Source organism: Oncorhynchus kisutch, linkage group LG5, assembly GCF_002021735.2.
Source record: "Oncorhynchus kisutch isolate 150728-3 linkage group LG5, Okis_V2, whole genome shotgun sequence".
Lineage (NCBI taxonomy): Eukaryota > Metazoa > Chordata > Actinopteri > Salmoniformes > Salmonidae > Oncorhynchus > Oncorhynchus kisutch.
In genome coordinates, this window is record NC_034178.2 from 60,378,607 (window position 1) to 60,399,311 (window position 20,705).

Sequence of the window (20,705 nt, forward strand, 5' to 3'; positions counted from 1 at the left end):
ATGGGACTCCCAATCACGGGCGGTTGTGATACAGTCTGTATTCGAACCAGGTTGTCTAGTGACGCATCTAGCGGAGATGCAGTGCCTTAGACCCGCTGCGCCACTTGGGAGACAATGTGACTGTAATGCATGCTTGCATGTCTCTTATTCCCTAAAGTACTAGCATACATACTTTTTAGTCTGAATCTACTGGCCTGGCATACTTATTATGACAGGTTTTTTGATTCTTCTCCTGTGACATTGACTGATGTACGTTTCTGATATATTGCAGGTTTCTAGCGCACTACGTGTCCCCTGCCACACGGTGGCGCCACTCGAGGGAGCTGCTGTGAATGATTCTATTTTTCTAAATGGTGGAGAACATATACTGGATTTTTTTTTAAACATGACCACACACTTACACACATGCGCATGTACACACACACACACACCACAGTGTGCAACGCCTTTCCTGCTTGGTTTCGCACATGACAGAAGATTGTACTAGGTTTTGGTTTCTTTCATTTGAGACAAGGAGAGCAAAATAAAGAGAGGGAACGAGAGCGAGGGAGGGAGTTTGTCCTGACTTATTTCCCAGGATTGAACAGAGAACCTGTCCAATCCTGTAAGGAAAATTAAATCTGCGCTTTGCCTTTCAAGACTGACTGTCCATCCTAGCTAACTGTCTGCATTGCCCCAACGTTGTAGTGATGTTGCTGCAACATTGCTACAGCGTTGGAGGTAATAGTGAGTGTCATGTGTTTAGGAACAGTATATAGGGGTTATGTAGGATTGGGATGTCTGTCCAATATTGATGTACACAGAAGAGTTGAGTTTTCTCTTAAGTGGACACCCACCATTAATACACTAGTGTACAGCATAGTCTGCTCAATATTGAAACGTATAAAAGGATTTACAGGAAATGATCTGCTTGATATGGATGCATCTGTGAGCAATTCTATATATTTACTTTCTGTAAAGCAATATATATTAAGAAGGGTTTATATATGTGTGAACTTTGCCTTATAAAAGCATTTACTGGTTTCAGAAAGTGGACACAGAAGTTAACTTAGGAAGTCACTATGTCTGTAAACTGTCTTTGTTTGTACACTGTAAAGACTTGCTCTAGATATGAGGACACTGTCATTTACACAGTCTAAAGGGCTATCACTTCTAGTCAAAAAGTCCAACGCTTTGTGGATTATTTCCCCAAGATGGTATCACAGAATTCTACATATTTAGGTGCAGGTCTCAAACTTAAAACTTGAGAGATATTTTGGAAATGGGAATTCTAATTAAATAAATACAAATAATAATTGTATTGTGTGTATTCAGCATTCATGTGTCTGGAGTAACTCCTTGTGCCACCCTCAACAATCGAAAACAGAAAAATACTTTTTGTAGCTAACATGGGGTAACCTAAAATTTACATTGCCAATAAATAAATGAATGCCTATAACAAGACATGATAGTATTATAATACATTTGTGTAAGAGGGTCTTTCGGTATAGGGAACTTACTGTATATCTGTGTTGCAGTTAAAGGGAAGAAAGTTATACTATTTTAGAAATATTTTCACATGTAATATTAGGACCATCTTTCGCTTGTACAAAGCAGCGCAGGTGTTTTTAATTTTATTTTACAAAGCTCCTTCCACCTTGAGTTTTGGAACGTGTGTTCAACCTCGACTCAAGTCTTCTTTTTTTGTCTTTTGTTTGTGCAACGGCCTTCGGGCACTTGAGGAGTAGAATTTGAGTGTCGTAAATAAAACATAATAAAAATCGATGTGGTTTCACCATTTCTGTCTTTTCATTCAGATGTGTAAGAGGTTACTAATAGAGAGTAACAGAGATAGAGGTTCACTCTAACATGGTCCTACAGTAACAAGAACACACACAATTACGTACACTATGGTTCAATAATTCAAATATTCCAAAATATTGCTTTATATGGCACATTTCTACCAAACATACATAGATGTCTAGGAAGAAAGTGAATATGAGTATCGGGAAGAATTCCAACAATTTGAGTTAGAAAATGTTACAAGGTAATTACTTTATAATAAACACTAACCAGGATTATAAAAGTCTGTTGTTGGCTATAGGATGTTGTTGCCATTCTCGGCCTGAATACAAGAGAAAAATAAGAGAAACTTGTCTTTCTAACCACAAACTCAGTTGGACTTTTAGGGGAGAAAACTCAAAAGTGTGGACCTTCTCTTTTTTCAACTACTAATTTTCTAGGCTGCATACATCATAACAGGACTCATGTTTGACATATTAAAGAAGGAAAATGTCCTGTCTTTTGTAATGTGGGCGTTGCTTCGTTCTAAATGAAAATAATTGTAACGTTTTAAATGAACAAATAAAAATATTGATTTAATATTTTTTATAATTCATTTAAAATGTAAATATGGAAATGTATATGAAAATGTTAATACACTATATATACAAAGGTATGTGAACACCCCTTCAAATTAGTGGATTTGGCTATTTCAGCCACACCCGTTGATGACAGGTGTATAGCCATGCAATCTCATTTGACCAACATTGGCAGTAGAATGGCGTTAAGAGCTCAGTGACTTTCACCGTGGCACTGTCATCGGTTGCCACCTTTCCAAAAAGTAAGCTTGTCACATTTCTGCAACACTTCTGTGAGCGTTGCAACATTTCTGCAAAACTCACTACCAAGTTCCAAATGGCCTCTGGAAGCAACGTCAGCACAATAAATGTTTGTGGGGAGCTTCCAAAAATGGGTTTCCATGGCCGAGCAGCCCCACACAAGCCTAAGATCACCATGCCCAATGCCAAGCATCAGCTGGCCACAGCCAGCAGCCAAATGGGGCCCAAACAATCAAATCACAGGAGCACTAGGTTCCACCTTTCCCACTGCAAAAACACAAGTCAATCACGGAAGACATTTGGGATAAATTATTTACAATGTTCAACCCCATTCAATAATGGAAAATTTAACTTTGATTATCCAAATCAACCCTATCAAAGATATGAGGGCATTTATATAATGATAAGAATAATTGTGATGTTGACGATGTCAAATATTCTACCTTTGCACGACTTGGCAGTTGTAGTTGGTTAGCTCTATGGTTGTGGTCATTGGTGTAGTCGTCGTGGTTGTTGTTGTCATTGGGGCTAAAAAGTGAATGTGTTAGCATGGATAACTTTCAGACTGTTAATAGGCTATAAAGAACCTCTGATTAAAAAAAACATTGATGTTTAGAACTGTATTATTCTGATACAGTTGATTTATGTAATGTAGCCTAGCTATCCTACTCACCTGGCCAAGCAAGGTGCATGGTCACCATCCCTTTTCTCTGTTAGATAATTCCGTTGGAGAGTTTCTGATATCGTTTGTGTTTTGTTTTTTTGAAGGGAAGAAAGTACAAATTAGAGATTCAATAAATTACTAAATACTTTATTTCTTATTGAAGATGTCTTATTACTTTATATTTGCATACAGTGGGGCAAAAAAGTATTTAGTCAGCCACCAATTGTACAAGTTCTCCCACTTAAAAAGAGAGAGGCCTGTAATGTTCATGATAGGTACTCTTGAACTATGACAAAAATGAAAATCACATTGTAGGATTTTTAATGAATTTATTAGCAAATTATGGTGGAAAATAAGTATTTGGTCAATAACAAAAGTTTATCTCAATACTTTGTTATATACCCTTTGTTGGCAATGACAGAGGTCAAACGTTTTCTGTAAGTCTTCACAAGGTTTTCACACACTGTTGCTGGTATTTTGGCCCATTCCTCCATGCAGATCTCCTCTAGAGCAGTGATGTTTTGGGGCTGTTGCTGGGCAACACAGACTTTCAACTCCCTCCAAATATTTTCTATGGGGTTGAGATCTGGAGACTGGCTAGGCCACTCCAGGACCTTGAAATGCTTCTTACGAAGCCACTCCATCGTTGCCCGGGCGGTGTGTTTGGGAGCATTGTCATGCTGAAAGACCCAGCCACGTTTCATCTTCAATGCCCTTGCTGATGGAAGGAGGTTTTCACTCAAAATCTCACTATACATGGCCCCATTCATTCTTTCCTTTACACGGATCAGTCCTCCTGGTCCCTTTGCAGAAAAACAGCCCCAAAGCATGATGTTTCCACCCCCATGCTTCACAGTAGGTATGGTGTTCTTTGGATGCAACTCAGCATTCTTTGTCCTCCAAACACGACAAGTTGAGTTTTTACCCAAAAGTTATATTTTGGTTTGATCTGACCATATGACATTCTCCCAATCTTCTTCTGGATCATCCAAATGCTCTCCAGCAAACTTCAGACGGGCCTGGACATGTACTGGCTTAAGCAGGGGGACACGTCTGGCACTGCAGGATTTGAGTCCCTGGCGGCGTAGTGTGTTACTGATGGTAGGCTTTGTTACTTTGGTCCCAGCTCTCTGCAGGTCATTCACTAGGTCCCCCCGTGTGGTTCTGGGATTTTTGCTCACCGTTCTTGTGATCATTTTGACCCCACAGGGTGAGATCTTGCGTGGAGCCCCAGATCGAGGGAGATTATCAGTGGTCTTTTATGTCTTCCATTTCCTAATAATTGCTCCCACAGTTGATTTCCTCAAACCAAGCTGCTTACCTATTGCAGATTCAGTCTTCCCAGCCTGGTGCAGGTCTACAATTTTGTTTCTGGTGTCCTTTGACAGCTCTTTGGTCTTGGCCATAGTGGAGTTTGGAGTGTGACTGTTTGAGGTTGTGGACAGGTGTCTTTTATACTGATAACAAGTTCAAACAGGTGTCATTAATACAGGTAACGAGTGGAGGACAGAGGAGCCTCTTAAAGAAGAAGTTACAGGTCTGTGAGAGCCAGAAATCTTGCTTGTTTGTAGGTGACCAAATACTTATTTTCCACCATAATTTGCAAATAAATTCATTAAAAATCCTACAATGTGATTTTTGGGATTTTTTTCCCTAATTTTGTCTGTCATAGTTGAAGTGTACCTATGATGAAAATTACAGGCCTCTCTCATCTTTTTAAGTGGGAGAAGATGCACAATTGGTGGCTGACTAAATACTTTTTTGCCCCACTGTATATTATGGATCCCCATTAGCTGCTGCCACTCTTCCTGGGGTCCAGCCAAATTAAGGCAGTTATACAATTTTAAAAACATTACAATACATTCACAGACTGTGTGCTCTCAGGCCCCTACTCCACCGCTACCACATATATACAGTACCAAATCTACCTGTACATGTGTATGTTATCGTGTGTATACATGTGTCTGTGCCTATATGTGTTGCTTCCCTGTGTCATTAATTAAAAGTGCAATTGCTGAACGTGATATATTTTATGATGGTTTACCAGGCTATAGCCTAAACAATAACTTTTACTTTAAAAATACACTCCAGACAAAACTACAACACTGAATGAATTTGGACAACAAATAAATTACCATTCAAATTGAAATTAAAATAGAATATAAAATGCTGTATGGCAAGCCTATATAATGACACTGTATGAACTAGGCCTGTGAGAGTTCAAGTATTCTGGCAACATCAAATCGATTACTTAAAAAAGATAATCTGAAGGGAATGAACGTACTACAGGATAGTAATATGAAAAAGTCTGATTTATCTTGACAAAAGAACAGTAAAACAAGTGTCTGCATCCACTTTTGGACCATTTTCATGTATTTTTGCACAGCAACACGTTCAAGCTCTTCTTCTTGGGATGTAGAAACAGGTGTGATGAGGAGCTCAACACGACCCTAAACCCGCCCAAAGTCTTCTTTCATCACTGGTAAAAGAAGTCATTGCAGGAGTCTTGCACAGAGCTTGTGTATCCCAAGGTGGTCTGCAAGTCTGCTCGAGCAGAGCCCACCAATCCGCGCTGCGCTTCGCGACCGACTGGTTTTGCGTGCAAACCGTACGCGCTCTGAGCACTCACACAGCACAATGTGGCGACATAAACTAGGTGATGACGGTAAATACGAATACAGTCTACATTTCAAAGGGGGGATTTAATCCAAGAGCAACAGATCATTACAGACACTTTTGAGGACGTGACTCTGTGCTGACCTGTTGAGAAACATCATATTGCAAGAATAACCGAATATGATCAATAGGCCTGTAATTATTAAGGCTATTGGATACTTGGAAATACATTTTTTTCCCCAAAAAAATACACAAAAATACACTAAATAAATAGTATATTTTATTTATTTGTTTTATTACTATTATTTTTGCAGCATAATGTATTCATGATGTAGTAGCCTACGCCTATATCATGCCAAACGTAGGCTGTACGTAGGCTGTGATTCACTAATCTACAGCCTATGTCAGTAATGTTATGTCAAAGTTTAATAGATAGGCTATAGCAGATTAGAAATATCCCTGGAATCGTTTCACACAGCCATAGTTGTTCCCAATAAAGGTTTAAATATTGACTTGAACCTGGGTGTTTGAAAAAGAGACAGGTATGGCTGGTTTGAAACAAATCTATTTCATGTTTTTTTTTTACAATAGAAAAAACAGCAGCACCATATTCCTTATCACAAATTGTGAGTAGGCTTTGTATTAGTCGAGGATTCTGTAGAGAAATGCTAATTCTTATGTAGGTGACCAAACTATTGTTAAGGGGGGGCTACCACTCAGAGTTGAGCCTGTGGGGTCCCCTACAGGATAGCTCCCGCATTACACTAATGGCCAAAACCAGCGCACACACACATGATCTCCGTTGTAGCTGAACGTTGAATGCCCGAAGAGGATTCTACGATGACGGACAGACAACTGAGCCAATGGCGGAAGACTACAGACTACACCCCAGCTGAACCAATCCAAAGATCCGATCTTCCAGAATCAACCTACTTTCTTTTCTATATAATAGTGGTGTACTGATTGTAACGGTCTCTTCTTCGTCTGCGCTTCCGTACGAACCAGCGGGAGAGCCGTAATTACGCTGTTCTAGATATCTTCACTCTGAATAAACTGTAGCTTGTCATACAATTTACCACCTTGTCTGAATCGATCCTTGACCGACTCGCCCGTCTACATATCCAATTTCTAACAATTCTCAAGAATTTTGTTGAGCAGATGGTCAAGAAATAATAGATAGAATTTTATGACATGATTTGAGACAACATGCAAATACATGTTTGAGTTTGTTTTAAAGGGTGAGGCTCTGCTCATAAGATCATTTAGGGTTCCTCTCTTGTGCAAATAAAATATAATAAATATTCCTTTTGATAACATTTCAATCAAAAACTATAAAGGCTAAAAAATAACGAGGAGATATTGAATGATGTGAATACATGTTTTGTTATATTGCCCCCTAAATGTAAGAAATAGTCTAATCTAATTTTGCGAAAATAGCCAACAGTCTACTTCCATTTATGATTCAAATCGAGAAAATGAAAATGGCTGCACTTCTTGTTAATGACTCAGTGGGGACCTAGGTTTCGACGAGGAAGCGAGTCAAAATAACAAGGAAACTCGCCTGCAGAAACCAATATTTTGTTTTGAGGCATTTACATTTTTTTTTAAACAACTAAATTGTAGCCTAGACTCATTGTAGACACATTGACCACCTTATACGCATGCGACTAGATGCCTATCAACATAGATATTACGTCAGTCTTACTGGCCTACAGGCTATAGTTATAATGACCTGTCTTTTGCCAATTTGTTGGCATAGTCGAATTTGTCGGCCGCATTATATTAGCAGTTTGGCCAACATCTCCAAATGTAAGCAAGGACATTACACTAGCACATAACATTCTGAAAACCATGTTTCTTAGAGATTGGTGAGAGCGTGGTTGTCCTAAAGTTATTTTGCATACAACCTTTCCGTGCAGGATAGTTGCGTTGGAACATTTTCAGCACATTTAAGAACTTGACAACAAAAATACAATTTCTTGGTATTTCATTACTTGAACAAAACATTTTCCTAAAGGTTCAAACGTGGTTACATTTCATTTAAATGTTTGGTATTGTTCTAGGAATGTTATACAACTGGTTTGACATTGGGACTTTTCTCAAATAATTCAGAGAATGTTAAGAAACAACATTCTTCCGTGGGAATTTCAGTACTTCAACTTTTTTACAGGTTTTCTACAGGTTTTGTGATGGTTCTATTTAAAGTCATGTTCTCAAATTGTTCAGAGAACGTTATGAAAACTTTTCATAAAAAACACAAGAAAACTTTAGTAATGTTCAGAGGACATTCTAAGAATGTTATTTAAAAAATTCCCTCTACAAAACTCTCTCTATCCTCTATCTTGTTCAGTGTGTTGGCCGCGCCCACTAATTTGCCATACCTGATCTTCATGAGTGCTTGTTCCCTTTGAACTGGGCTCTGTTAAAATAGACTAAAATGATCAGCTTCGCAAGCGTAAAAAAAATGGCATGCCAGCTCCATCCTGGTAGTGCAGTGGACTAACCGAAAATTACAAGTTCCAATCTCACTGATGCCTTGTCACAATTTTTTTTTAAAGATGCGTTTATATGATTAATGCCTAAGGAAGTGAATTTCTGTGTCCTGTCTGTGCTTGGAGTAAAAATGTTTTTATTTTTTTTATTTTTTTACCCCAAATAAGCTAGCAGTGTTATTAAAATACTTATTGAAACATTCAGTGAAAGTTTTAAGGAAGTTATTGAAAAACCTCAAAATAACATATAATTTCTGTTCTCAGAGCATAAAACCTCACAGGAAAACTTTCAAGGAACCAGAGTAAAACGGTCTCAGAACCTACCTGCAACCTAAAAATAAACATTCCCAGAACATTCCCAGAACAGGCGAAATTGTAATTTCTCAGGACTTTTAAAAAACGCTCCGTTTTACCGGTACTTCTCTGACACCCAAAAAGTACTCGTTACATTTTGAATGCGTAGCAGGACAGGAAAATGGTCCAATTCACTCACTTATCAAGAGAACATCCCTGGTCATCCCTACTGCCTATGATCTGGTGGACTCACTAAACAAATGCTTCATTTGCAAATTACGTCTGAGTGTTGGAGTGTTCCCCTAGCTATCCGTAAATTTAAAAAAACAAGAAAATGTTCCGTCTGGTTTGCTTAATATAAGGAATTTAAAATGATTTATACTTTTACAATTGATACATTTTAGCAATTACATTTATTACATTTACATTTATTTATGATACTTAAGTATATTTAAATCCAAATACTTTCAGACTTTTACTCAAGTAGTGTTTTACTAGGTGACTTTCACTTTAAGTCATTTTCTATGAAGGTATCTTTACTTTTACTCAAGTATGACAAGTGGGTATTTTTTACACCACTGAGGCTTTGTTCCCTCAACCAATGTGAAACCAAGAACATATGTTCCCACAACTTCCAAGGAACCAAATTTGCTAGCTGGGGTGGCTGTGGGCATAACAACTGTTCCATTTGAGTTTCCATTTGAGAGATGTAATTAAGTGCTCCTATCACCTTGTTCATGTTGCAATAATGTCTAGTGTCACCTCATGCTCTTCCTTGACATTGGAAAAGGAAAGAGCACTTTTACTTGCTTTAATGTAGCCTAAAGTAACAAAAGATCTGAATGTCATGTTGAATGTCATTGCCTAATACTGTAGGACTATAAGTGACACAATAACTCATAACCACAGGGGGATTGTGCAATGTGTTGGTGGGTCATGTAGTTAGAAGGTGGGTATCTAGGAAGAACCAGTCAGACAGTTTCTATTCCTTTGTATCTGTGTTGACTCACCTAACCGTCCATAGTGCTTTCTCTCTACCCCTACCTGGGCTTCCCTGTCTCACTCACAACGAGGGCTCTCCGACCCCAAACAGTGTGTGTGTGTGTGCGTGCGTGTGTTGTTTGTGTCTGGAGGGATGACCGGGGGATGCCTGTGAGAGAGAGTTCCTCAAACATTTAGCACTACATTAGACAGAGTGTGTGAGTAACTTGCCATTCAAATGTAGTTAGAAGAAGTCTCCTCTCATTTGAGATGGAACAGCAGCAGTATAAGGATCATTTCCCCTGCCCTTATAGGGGCTCTATGCATTGTGGGAAGGAAAGAGACAGAAGCTACAGTTGGGTGAACTTGTTCTCAACTAGCCTACCTGGTTAAATAAAGGTGAAATAAAAAAATATACAAAAATAAGCATACATTAAGTAGCAATGGCTGACTAACTGTGATATAGCTTGCCTTGTCTGTCATCATTAGAGCTAGATAATCAACACAGACAGACAGACACAGAACACACACACACACACACACGTTCCATCTAGCATTGTTTAATGAATTGCTTGTGCAAGGTGAACTATATTTCAATGTTTCTTACAATACTTAACCAATCATAGCAAGTAGCCTAGTGGTTAAGAGTGTTGGGCCTTAACATTTGGTTATTTGAAAACAATATATCGTTGTTTTTTTTAAACAAGCCTTAGAAAGTTGGTTGCAATTTCAGTTTAATCAACCTGAAAAGACTCAAATATGCTAATTGCTCAAATGTTTAAAAAGGTATAATTTTTGTAAATGATATCATAAGTTGGACTGGTGGAGTTATGTCACACATGCGACCTATGGAAATGTCTGCTCTACCCAAAATTACAACCAACTAATTGCAGCATTACCACAAAAATGGAATATGCAAGTGGAAGGGGGGAAAAGCAACTTGTCTGTCGGCCCTGCATTAAATACTAAAAATGGTTAAAGAAAATTGTGATGAATAAAAATATATACCAATTTAATTTAAGGACCAAAACATTTACAGATGTGCCATATAAATGGCAAAATAGTTGGGAAGAGTTTTTCTATGAACCGACTCCACGGACCATGGTTTATGAATTCACACGCAAAACGACGCCGGATTCAAAACTTCTAATTTTTAAATGTAAATGATTATACAAAATTCTTGCAACAAATAGAATGTTATTTATATGGAGGATACACTCTTCCCAGCTCTGCAGATTCTGCTGCGAGGACGCAGTCATTAGATCATTTATTTCGGTATTGTCCATATGTAGCTCGTTTTTTGTCACAGGTCCAGGAATGGCTGATGAATTGCAACATTTACCTAGAACTAAAGCTGCAGATAACAATACTGGGATCAATCGATCAATAATATAATCATTATTTTAGCAAAAATGTTTCTTTAATTTACAATCTGTAGTAGCTATGAGAATAGAAAGGTTCAGTACTTTTGTGAAGCATCCCAGCACAGTTGAAAAATATATAGCAAATAAAAGTCCAAAATGGATGGTGTTGAGATAGATGGGACGGGTTGAATGGAGCTGAAGGGTGGGACTAACAACAACAATATAACCAGTGTAAAGCATACGGGGACCGTAAAATGTTTTTAGGTTCAGAAATTTGGTGAAATAGCACAGTTAAAAATAGAAATCAAACTGGATGGACATCAGAAATAGAGGAAGGACTAAAAACAAACAAAATATAACTATTGTAAAATGGATTAATGTCTGTAAAGTGTGTATAATATGTATGAGCTGAAGGTAGAAGCCTACGTGTTATTGTTTATTAGTTTACTCCAATTGGGGAGAGGTGGTAGGGTTTGCTGGGAATAGGTATATTCCCCCCCAAAAAGAGTGTATATGTATGTATTTATGTGTATATGTATGAATATTTATATATATATATTTACCCCCAAAAATATATGGGGGATTGGAAATGATGCAGACAATTACATTGATGGAAGCAACAATCTATCTGCATATTAAAGCTGATCCACCCCCTAAAATAAAATAGTGTTGGGCCATTAACCGAAATGCCACTGGTTTGAATCCCTGAGCCGACTACGTGAAAAATCTGTCGATGTGTCCTTAAGCAACTTGCTCCTGTAAGTCACTTTGTATTAGAGTGTCTGCTAAATGATTTTTTAAAAAGTTTGGTAAAGTATTTAACCAAATGTTTGATATAGGGGACTTTTGTGTACAGTACTATGATTGGCTTTTAATCATTTTTTATCTTCCAAAAGCTATTTGTATGGATTTTAAGTTTGTGGAAAATAAAATAATGAATGTAAATAAAAGAGGTTCTTGCCACTGCTGTTGATTGCTTTTTGGTGTAACAATAGTAACAGAAATGGATGAGCCCAAGTTAACAATTATATTGTCAGAAGGAAATATAAATAAATACAGTCATGAGATTACAAATACTACAAATGATGAGAATAGCAGAAATACAAATAAATACAGTCATGGGATTACAAATACTACAAATGATGAGAATAGCAGAAATACAAATAAATACAGTCATGGGATTACAAATACTACAAATGATGAGAATAGCAGAAATACAAATAAATACAGTCATGGGATTACAAATACTACAAATGATGAGAATAGCAGAAATATAAATAAATACAGTCATGGGATTACAAATACTACAAATGATGAGAATAGCAGAAATACAAATAAATACAGTCATGAGATTACAAATACTACAAATGATGAGAATAGCAGAAATATAAATAAATACAGTCATGAGATTACAAATACTACAAATGATGAGAATAGCAGAAATACAAAAAATAATATATTCAACCATAGTTACATTACATTTTGTACACAGGATTAACTATATATTATATATGTGTTTAACTAAATATACTACTATTGTTCTGATCACAATATCATTGTTTCATTCTCATTTCAAATATCTTTCAAAGCAAATAAAAGAGAAACATTTTAGGAGCGCTGTTGTGTTTCATGTAATCCTAATATTATATTGATAGATATTACATTGTTTGTTCAAGTGTATATTTATGAGTGATATACATTATTTGTACTATGCTCAAACAGAAATCATGGATTAAATGACAGGATTACTTTTCAGTTCTAGTTTTCAATGTCAAGTTGTATTATGCTCCGGCAACAAGCATTCATATTTCTTGTAAATTTATTAGTATTCTTAGAATATCTTCAGATTCTATGAAATGTTCAGCACATCTCTCTTCAGGATAACCACTTACCATTCCAGATAGATGCAATGTCTTAGGAATGTTGTGAACGTGTGCTCTAAACCAGAACATGTTGATAAAAAGATGATTTTTTCAATTAATCCCAAAGAAACCAAATTGTAATTATTACAAAGTGATTAGGTAATAACCACTGTAAAATAAAGTCTAACTATGAACAATAATTACATGTTGTCACGTCCTGACCATATAGAGCCCTTATTTTCTATGGTAGAGTAGGTCAAGGGCGTGACTGGGGGGTTTTCTAGTTATTTTCTATGTGGGGTTCTAGTTTAGTTTTTCTATGTTGGTGTTTGGTATGATTCCCAATTAGAGGCAGCTGTCTATCGTTGTCTCTAATTGGGGATCATATTTAAGGAGCATTTTTTTCCCACCTGTGTTTTATGGGATATTGTTTTGAGTTAGTGTATGGTACAACTCTTAGTTACGGTTTGTTGTTTGTTTCGTTCTTTGTTTTGTGCGTTTGTGGAACGCACATCATTTTGTGCGATATGTGGAAACCATATCGCGCTGCAGCTTGGTCCGGTAATTATTCCAGCGAACGTGACACAAGTACACTTTTCTGATGCCCAATTCCACCATCAACGACTGCAGTCAACTTTGTCAATTTATTTTGTTAGGACACAAAAAAAATAATGTGACAGACATTCAATGCAATGACAGGAGTTGAAATCAAGTTGAGGGTTTTGTAATGTCTGACAAATGTACACATGCCTTTTCACTTTATTTTCCTCTCTCTCTCGCTCTGCCTGTGGCGTGGTCGCGCTGCGCTTGTTTTGTTTCAGCGTCAAGATGGACTCAAAGTTTAAAGAACGAGATAGAGATAGCAATAGCATCTCAATGTGCGCAGCGCGCGCTCTCCCTCTGTCACATAGGAAATTGTCTTGTTCACTCTTCGAGAACCGAAGAACCAACAAAGATGTTTTTATCACCCCATTCAAATGATAAAGGTGTGCATGCTGTTTTATACAGTCGTTATCTTTGCGTGTTTATCATGTAGACTATTATTGTGGTTAACATCAATAAATACTTTTTATATACAGTGTTACAGAATGTCCCTGCTCTCCGCAATGTGAAGTGAAATAGTGGAGAGCAGGCTTGATTATGTTTGTGTTTAAACACACACAGTGAGATTAAGTCTCCAACTCAACAGCTAAACAAGGAAATACCACACACGCTATGCTGTAGACACACACACACTTTTCTCTGGTCCCTGTGATAAGATGACAGTACGTAGACATGAAGTAATTAAATGTGCTTTTTACAGCTTTTATTTATCAATACATGTTGCACACATCCAATAATTATAACATTAGGCTACTGCAGCAGAATGCATAGCATTGGTGCAGTACTAGCACACATGAGAGTAATACCTGCTCAGTATAAAGGTTTTATATATGATACATTCCCTTAATTACAAATCCATAGCCAGAGACATTAACATTGTGAACAGAATCCTAAATGTTCTCTTTTAGACAGTTGGAACTTCAGGCTGTTTCTTCGTTGTAATGAACAAAGAATAGAAAAGTAAGATGCTAATAAAACAGTCTTCAGATTCATAATGTGGAAGGAGATCCCTGTAAGGACACATACAGTAAATACAGCACTGTCTCTGAGTCTGCAGTCTGGGCGCTCTGAATTACTCCAATGGTCCTTTCCTGTGAGGCAGATACAAACAGTCAAAGAAAGTCAAATACACAGAGATGGATACAGGGACAAAGACACTGTCAAATATAGAGAAAGTGATCAATCACATGTAATCGTATTCATTGTGACCTAAAAGGCCAAACGGATCCTATTCTGAGACACTTTATGAATACAGGCTCAGATCTACTTCTGAGAAAAAGAGTAAGTCCCCGAGATTGATACAGCAGCAGGAAGATAGATTTTATTGTGTTGTGAGAAAAGGGGAGAGGAGAAGTGAAAGATGTCAGATTTGTGAAGTTTACACAAGAACTTATTTGGCATACTGATGTCGACACTTTTTGGGTAGTCCGGTAGCACATGCAAAAAATGAATTCAGAACAGCAGAGTAACTAATATATTTTCTTTTTTATGTGCTACATACAAAAACTGTACTAAACAAGAATACATTACTGCCTCCATGTATATCGATATCCCATACAGAATGCATACATTTGGATATTGTTGTTTACGCCCAAGTGTACTTTATTGCCTTTGCTTTGTCAAACATGTGAAATGTTGTTTGTGTCTGTTAAGGCCTCTGAGCCTGGGTTCCTAATTTGTTATCCACACTTGTAACTCAAATTTTCACAAAAATATTCCTTTGACAACAATGCACATTTTATACAAAAGTCCAAGTTAAGCAGCCGCATCTCAAGTATGTATTTGGCCCTGTATGACCAGCATCTTTGATAATTGACTATGCTAATTACAAACAGCACTGGAGCTCATTCCTTGTTGGTTATTCTGTATTACTTTATCGGCAGGTAAGGAAGGAGAGAAGAGACTCACGGCTGAAGTAGTACAGTGTGGAGATCAAAGCCACAGCCAGGGCCAGCAGCACTCCAACCAATGGCCAGAGAACCTTGGAGCCACAGCCAGGTCCAGCAGCACTCCAACCAATGGCCAGAGAACCTTGGAGCCACAGCCAGGTCCAGCAGCACTCCAACCAATGGCCAGAGAACCTTGGAGCCACAGCCAGGTCCAGCAGCACTCCAACCAACGGCCAGAGAACCTTGGAGCCACAGCCTGAAACACAACAGAAAACCTGTTAAATAATGTTTAAACTGCTGGGACGTATATCGTGTCAACGTAACTAGTTACATAACATTGGGGTTACAAACATAGCCCTGGTTCTCCAAAAGAGAGAGTGAGACCACTAATTAATGGGATAATATTTGTGGATTTAGCTTAAAACATTCAACCTGTTACAATAAAACAACTTATTGGACAGACTTGTTAAACTTATGAATCTTACCTTTTGGGGACTGATAGTTGCTTTTGGTGCAGCGGCCGTTTGGGATGCTGTTTGGGATGCTGTAATGGCTGTCGTCGGTGGAAGAAGGTGAGGACCAAGGTGCAGCATGGTAAGTGCTTATGATTTTTAATAATAATCAAAACTGAACAACAAAGAAACAACCAAAACAGTTCTGTCTGGTGCAAACACAAAGACTGAAAACAACCACCCACAAAACACAATGGAAAACAGGCAACCTAAATATGGTTCTCAATCAGGGACAACAACTGACAGCTGCCTTTGATTGAGAACCATACCGGGCCAAAACACAGAATTAGAAAATCATAGACAAACTAACATATACAACCCACCCAACTCACACCCTGACCATACTAAAACAAAAGACAAAACAAAGGAACTAAGGTTAGAACGTGACAGTACCCCCCCGCAAAGGTGCGGACTCCGGCCGCAAAACCTGAACCCATAGGGGAGGGTCTGGGTGGGTGTCTGTCCACGATGGCGGCTCTGGCGCGGGACGTGGACCCCACCATAGTCCTTGTCCGCCTCTTAGCCCGCCTCCGTGGCCTCTTTAGAGCGGCGACCCTCGCCGCCGACCTCGGACCGGGGACCCCAGCCACGGACACGGACGGACTGGGAGACCCCGGCAGCTCAGGACGGACTGGGTGACCCCGGCAGCTCAGGGAGGACTGGGTGACCCCGGCAGCTCAGGGCAGCTCAGGGCAGACTCCGGCAGCTCAGGGCAGACTCCGGCAGCTCAGGGCAGACGGGAGACGCCGGCAGCTCAGGGCAGACGGGAGACGCCGGCAGCTCAGGGCAGACGGGAGACGCCGGCAGCTCAGGGCAGACGGGAGACGCCGGCAGCTCAGGGCAGACGGGAGACGCCGGCAGCTCAGGGCAGACGGGAGACGCCGGCAGCTCAGGGCAGACGGGAGACGCCGGCAGCTCAGGGCAGACGGGAGACGCCGGCAGCTCAGGGCAGACGGGAGACGCCGGCAGCTCAGGGCAGACGGGAGACGCCGGCAGCTCAGGGCAGACGGGAGACGCCGGCAGCTCAGGGCAGACGGGAGACGCCGGCAGCTCAGGGCAGACGGGAGACGCCGGCAGCTCAGGGCAGACGGAAGACGCCGGCAGCTCAGGGCAGACGGGAGACGCCGGCAGCTCAGGGCAGACGGGAGACCCCGGCAGCTCAGGGCAGACGGGAGACCCCGGCAGCTCAGGGCAGACGGGAGACGCCGGCAGCTCAGGGCAGACGGGAGACCCCGGCAGCTCAGGGCAGACGGGAGACCCCGGCAGCTCAGGGCAGACGGGAGACCCCGGCAGCTCAGGGCAGACGGGAGACTCCGGCAGCTCAGGGCAGACGGGAGACTCCGGCAGCAACTCTGCCATGTACACCGCCCCGAGGAGACGCACTGGAGACCAGATGCGCTGAGCCGGCTTCATGGCACCTGGCTCGATGCCCACTCTAGCCCGGCCAATACGAGGCGCTGCAATGTACCGCACCGGGCTATGCACACGCACCGGGGACACCGTGCACCTCACGGCATAACACGGTGCCGCCTGCCCAGTCCCTCTCTCTCCACGGTAAGCACGGGGAGTTGGCGCAGGTCTCCTACCTGACTTCGCCAAACTCCCCGTGTGCCCCCCCAATACATTTTTCAGCACGCGCCGCCGTGCTGCCTCATACCACCACCTCTCAACTTTCGCTGCCTCCAGCTCAGCCTTGGGGCGACGATATTCTCCAGCCTGTGCCCATGGTCCCTTGCGGTCCAGAATCTCCTCCCATGTCCAGGAGTCCTGCGATTCCGGCCGCTGCTGCTGCCCGTTACCACGCTGCTTGGTGGGTGGTTCTGTAACGGCTGTCGTCAGTGGAAGAAGGTGAGGACCAAGGTGCATCGTGGTAAGTGCTCATGATTTTTAATAATAATCAAAACTGAACACTGAACAACAAAGAAACAACCGAAACAGTTCTGTCTGGTGCAAACACACAAAGACTGAAAACAACCACCCACAAAACACAATGGAAAACAGGCAACCTAAATATGGTTCTCAATCAGGGACAATGATTGACAGCTGCCTCTGATTGAGAACCATACCAGGCCAAACACAGAAATAGAAAATCATAGACAAACTAACATAGACAACCCACCCAACTCACGCCCTGACCATACTAAAACAAAAGACAAAACAAAGGAACTAAGGTCAGAACGTGACAGATGCCTTGGGGCAGAGGCTTTGTGATGGGGAGTAATGTTGGCCGAGTTTCTGGTGGGTCACAAAAATACACAATGTGATGGATATAAGAAACACTGTGAGAGAGACAAAATGCACAAAAGATCATGGAGAGAGATTTGGACAGATGAAGAAACTTAGACGTTAACTCAACTGGCACAGAGGAATATTAACTTCTAATTGCTTTTTATTTTCGATAACAAGGCTGAATTGCCCACTGATGTCCTGACTTCACTAGAAATTAAATGAATTCCAACCCAATTCTGTGAAGAGATACAAAGCGAAATCTGAATTAAACTGTTTCGGGAGAATATTGAAAATCAAGAAATTGGTCTGTTCTCGGGCCATTAAAATAATAATAATAAAGTAGTATAGTGTAAGAGAGTGCATTCCATTGTTGTGTAACTAGTTCTAGGTCAGAAATGTAGGAATTCTGGATTCATCTCATCTTCTCATCTGTAATCAGCCATAAGAAGAATGGGAAGCGTCAGTGCCATGCAGGGGAATGGGTTACTCTCACCTCCAGGTCTGAGAAGAACTCCTGGCCTCCACAGCTCGTTCTCTTTCTGGTTCTGGAGCATACAGGTGTACAGCCCTGCGTCCTCTGAACTTATGTTAATGAGGCGCAGTGTGAAAGTAATCTTGCTTCCCCCATCCCGCTTACTGGCCTTGAATCGGTGTTCGTCCACACTGGGTTCATGGCTGGTCCGGCCAGCATTGTTGAGGCTGAGAAGGAACTGGATGTCAAGGTTGTTGTGGAGAGTGCGGAACCAGAAGACCGTCTGGCAGGAGCGGCTGGAACACTCACAGGTGAGGACCTCTGTGTCGTTTATCTGGGGGAAGTGGACAAAGTCGGACTCTGAAAGTGTCTGGCGGGACACTGGGATAGGAGAAGTGAATGGAGGTTTAGTTCGGCTAAACAAACTGCCACCACATCAAAGGAGACATACAGTATATAAACAATACTGATGGAGTGAGGTCCTATTGCCATTTGTGTGAGAACTTGTTCTCAACTAGCCTACCTGGTGAAATTAAATAAAAATAAAAGTGTATGCTGGACAGAGATCAAAATAATAAGACATGATGGATGTCCGTAACACATACGCTGTCCTACAATATTTTCACCTGACAAAGATCCGTAAAAGATTGAAACATTATCTGCTTATAATGTAATTAAATAAATATGCTTTCACCAGTGTTGTGAAGCAAATAACCTGAACAGGCACAAACCAACACTATCATCAAACAACTAGTTTTGCAATAGTGGAAATGTTAAATGACAGCGCCTTGGAACCATGAAGAAACACAAATGAAAGGTTAGTGGAGAGACTTATCTATAAAGGTGACATTATGAAGCAAACATTGTGCGAGACACTGCTGATGTCACGCCCTGGCCATAGAGAGGCTTTTATTCTCTGTTTTGGTTTTGCCAGGGTGTGACTAGGGTGTGCATTCTAGTATCTTTATTTCTATGTTTTCTATTTCTATGTTTTGGCCTGGTATGGTTCTCAATCAGGGACCACTGTCTATGGTTGTCTCTGATTGGGAATCATACTTAGGCAGCCTGTTTTGCCACGTTAGGTGTGGGTAGTTGTCTTTGTTAGTGACCTGCATAGCACTGGTAAGTGGCATGTTCGTTGGTTCTCGTTGGCTACATTCAAAATAAAAAAGAAATGAACGCTCACCACGCTGCACCTTGGTCCGGTCATTTCCCTGATGACGTTCGTGACAGCTGAACTGTTTCACTTGGCTTCTCCATATGTAATGAATCGCAGAAATATGTATAAATATCTTAACTGCAGAGCTCTCGTTGGATTTAAGAATAGCTCTTGGTCGTCTTTGAATTTCCGTCATGTCCTGAAGACAATATTGAGGGTCTGTGCATTTGGGCTCCAGCATACTGTTTATTTACTGTTATTTAATCATCGCAGACTAAAACATAACACTTAAATATTTTAAAGAACTTTATATAAAGAAACTTAAAGAAAACACAGGGGCCTCTTCAACACTCCATTAAGCAAATAAATAACACACACATTTAACATTCTGACTTGCACTAGTTGTCAAGGTGGGTCTAACGCTGTTCCTGAGGACTCAACAGAGAAGAACTTGATGACAGTGGGTAGACAGAATATTGCGGTCCTACCTGTTGTCATCAAACACACCATTGTCCATACCAGTCCCAATGGGGTCATCTTGAGTGGTTGTGGACTTGTGGTGTATGTCTCGAGTGTTAGCTGAGGGTCGGCAAAAGTGCTTTCTTTTCCTTTCAAGCATCTGCCAGAGAACAGGGGAGGAACTGAAGTAACATGGCCAAGTGTTGTCTGGGCAACACCCCTATGTGACAACACACAGCCACACACCAGGCCTATTAGAGAGTGAGCCACACACACACACTTGTAATGTAGAGATGATATTTAATGTATATGTAATTTTTCCCCAAATAAGAAATAATCTTTATATTCTCTTGTTGATTGTTTGAAAGTTGTCTGTATTTGTCACTTGTATACGGTAACTTTATACTCCTAACTCAACCTGTATTGCGGTATGTCTAACTATTGTTCTATATTCCTCTATTCCTCTTTAACCAAATCTCTACTGTTGACGTAAAAGGCATGCTGTAGAA

General features: G+C 40.4%; 2 protein-coding genes and 1 long non-coding RNA gene across 53 annotated transcripts in view; 1 reads left to right on the top strand and 2 right to left on the bottom strand.

Moving 5' to 3' along the window:
* LOC109891632 (proline-rich protein 36) overlaps positions 1-1,777 on the top strand; it is a 95,330-nt gene extending 93,553 nt beyond the window's left edge. For all 50 annotated transcript variants that reach the window (XM_031825561.1, XM_031825585.1, XM_031825598.1 and 47 more), the window contains one exon: positions 272-1,777. The gene's annotated coding sequence lies outside the window, so the exon portion shown is untranslated. The remainder of the gene's footprint in view (positions 1-271) is intronic.
* Positions 1,778-14,176: 12,399 nt separating this feature from the next.
* LOC109891633 (uncharacterized) lies at positions 14,177-16,083 on the bottom strand. The gene is made up of 3 exons (XR_004210100.1): positions 15,851-16,083; positions 15,385-15,621; positions 14,177-14,567 (listed from the first exon to the last, which is right to left on the bottom strand). It is a non-coding gene; the product is annotated as an uncharacterized LOC109891633 (long non-coding RNA).
* A 1,894-nt stretch (positions 16,084-17,977) lies between these two features.
* Positions 17,978-20,366, bottom strand: LOC116352917 (uncharacterized). Of its 2 annotated transcripts, none has more exons than XM_031825612.1 (3): positions 20,226-20,366; positions 19,765-19,829; positions 17,978-18,959 (listed from the first exon to the last, which is right to left on the bottom strand). In XM_031825612.1, exons 1-3 carry the CDS (start codon positions 20,354-20,356, stop codon positions 18,532-18,534), a joined length of 624 nt encoding a protein of 207 aa, XP_031681472.1. In that variant the 5' UTR covers positions 20,357-20,366; the 3' UTR covers positions 17,978-18,531. The 2 variants fall into 2 exon arrangements, with proteins under 2 accessions (XP_031681472.1, XP_031681471.1); XM_031825611.1 differs by having other exon boundaries at positions 19,765-19,832.
* Positions 20,367-20,705: the final 339 nt, after the last annotated feature.

Bases quoted from the DNA above. Each gene is read 5' to 3' on its own strand.
- LOC116352917 (XM_031825611.1), bottom strand. From the start codon at position 20,356: ATGCTTGAAAGGAAAAGAAAGCACTTTTGCCGACCCTCAGCTAACACT. The intron at 19,833-20,225 runs GTAGGACCGCAA...TTACATATGGAG, and splicing joins GGTGTGTTTGATGACAACAG to AAGCCAAGTGAAACAGTTCA. The intron at 18,960-19,764 runs GTGAGCGTTCAT...CTCCTATCCCAG, and splicing joins CCGGACCAAGGTGCAGCGTG to TGTCCCGCCAGACACTTTCA.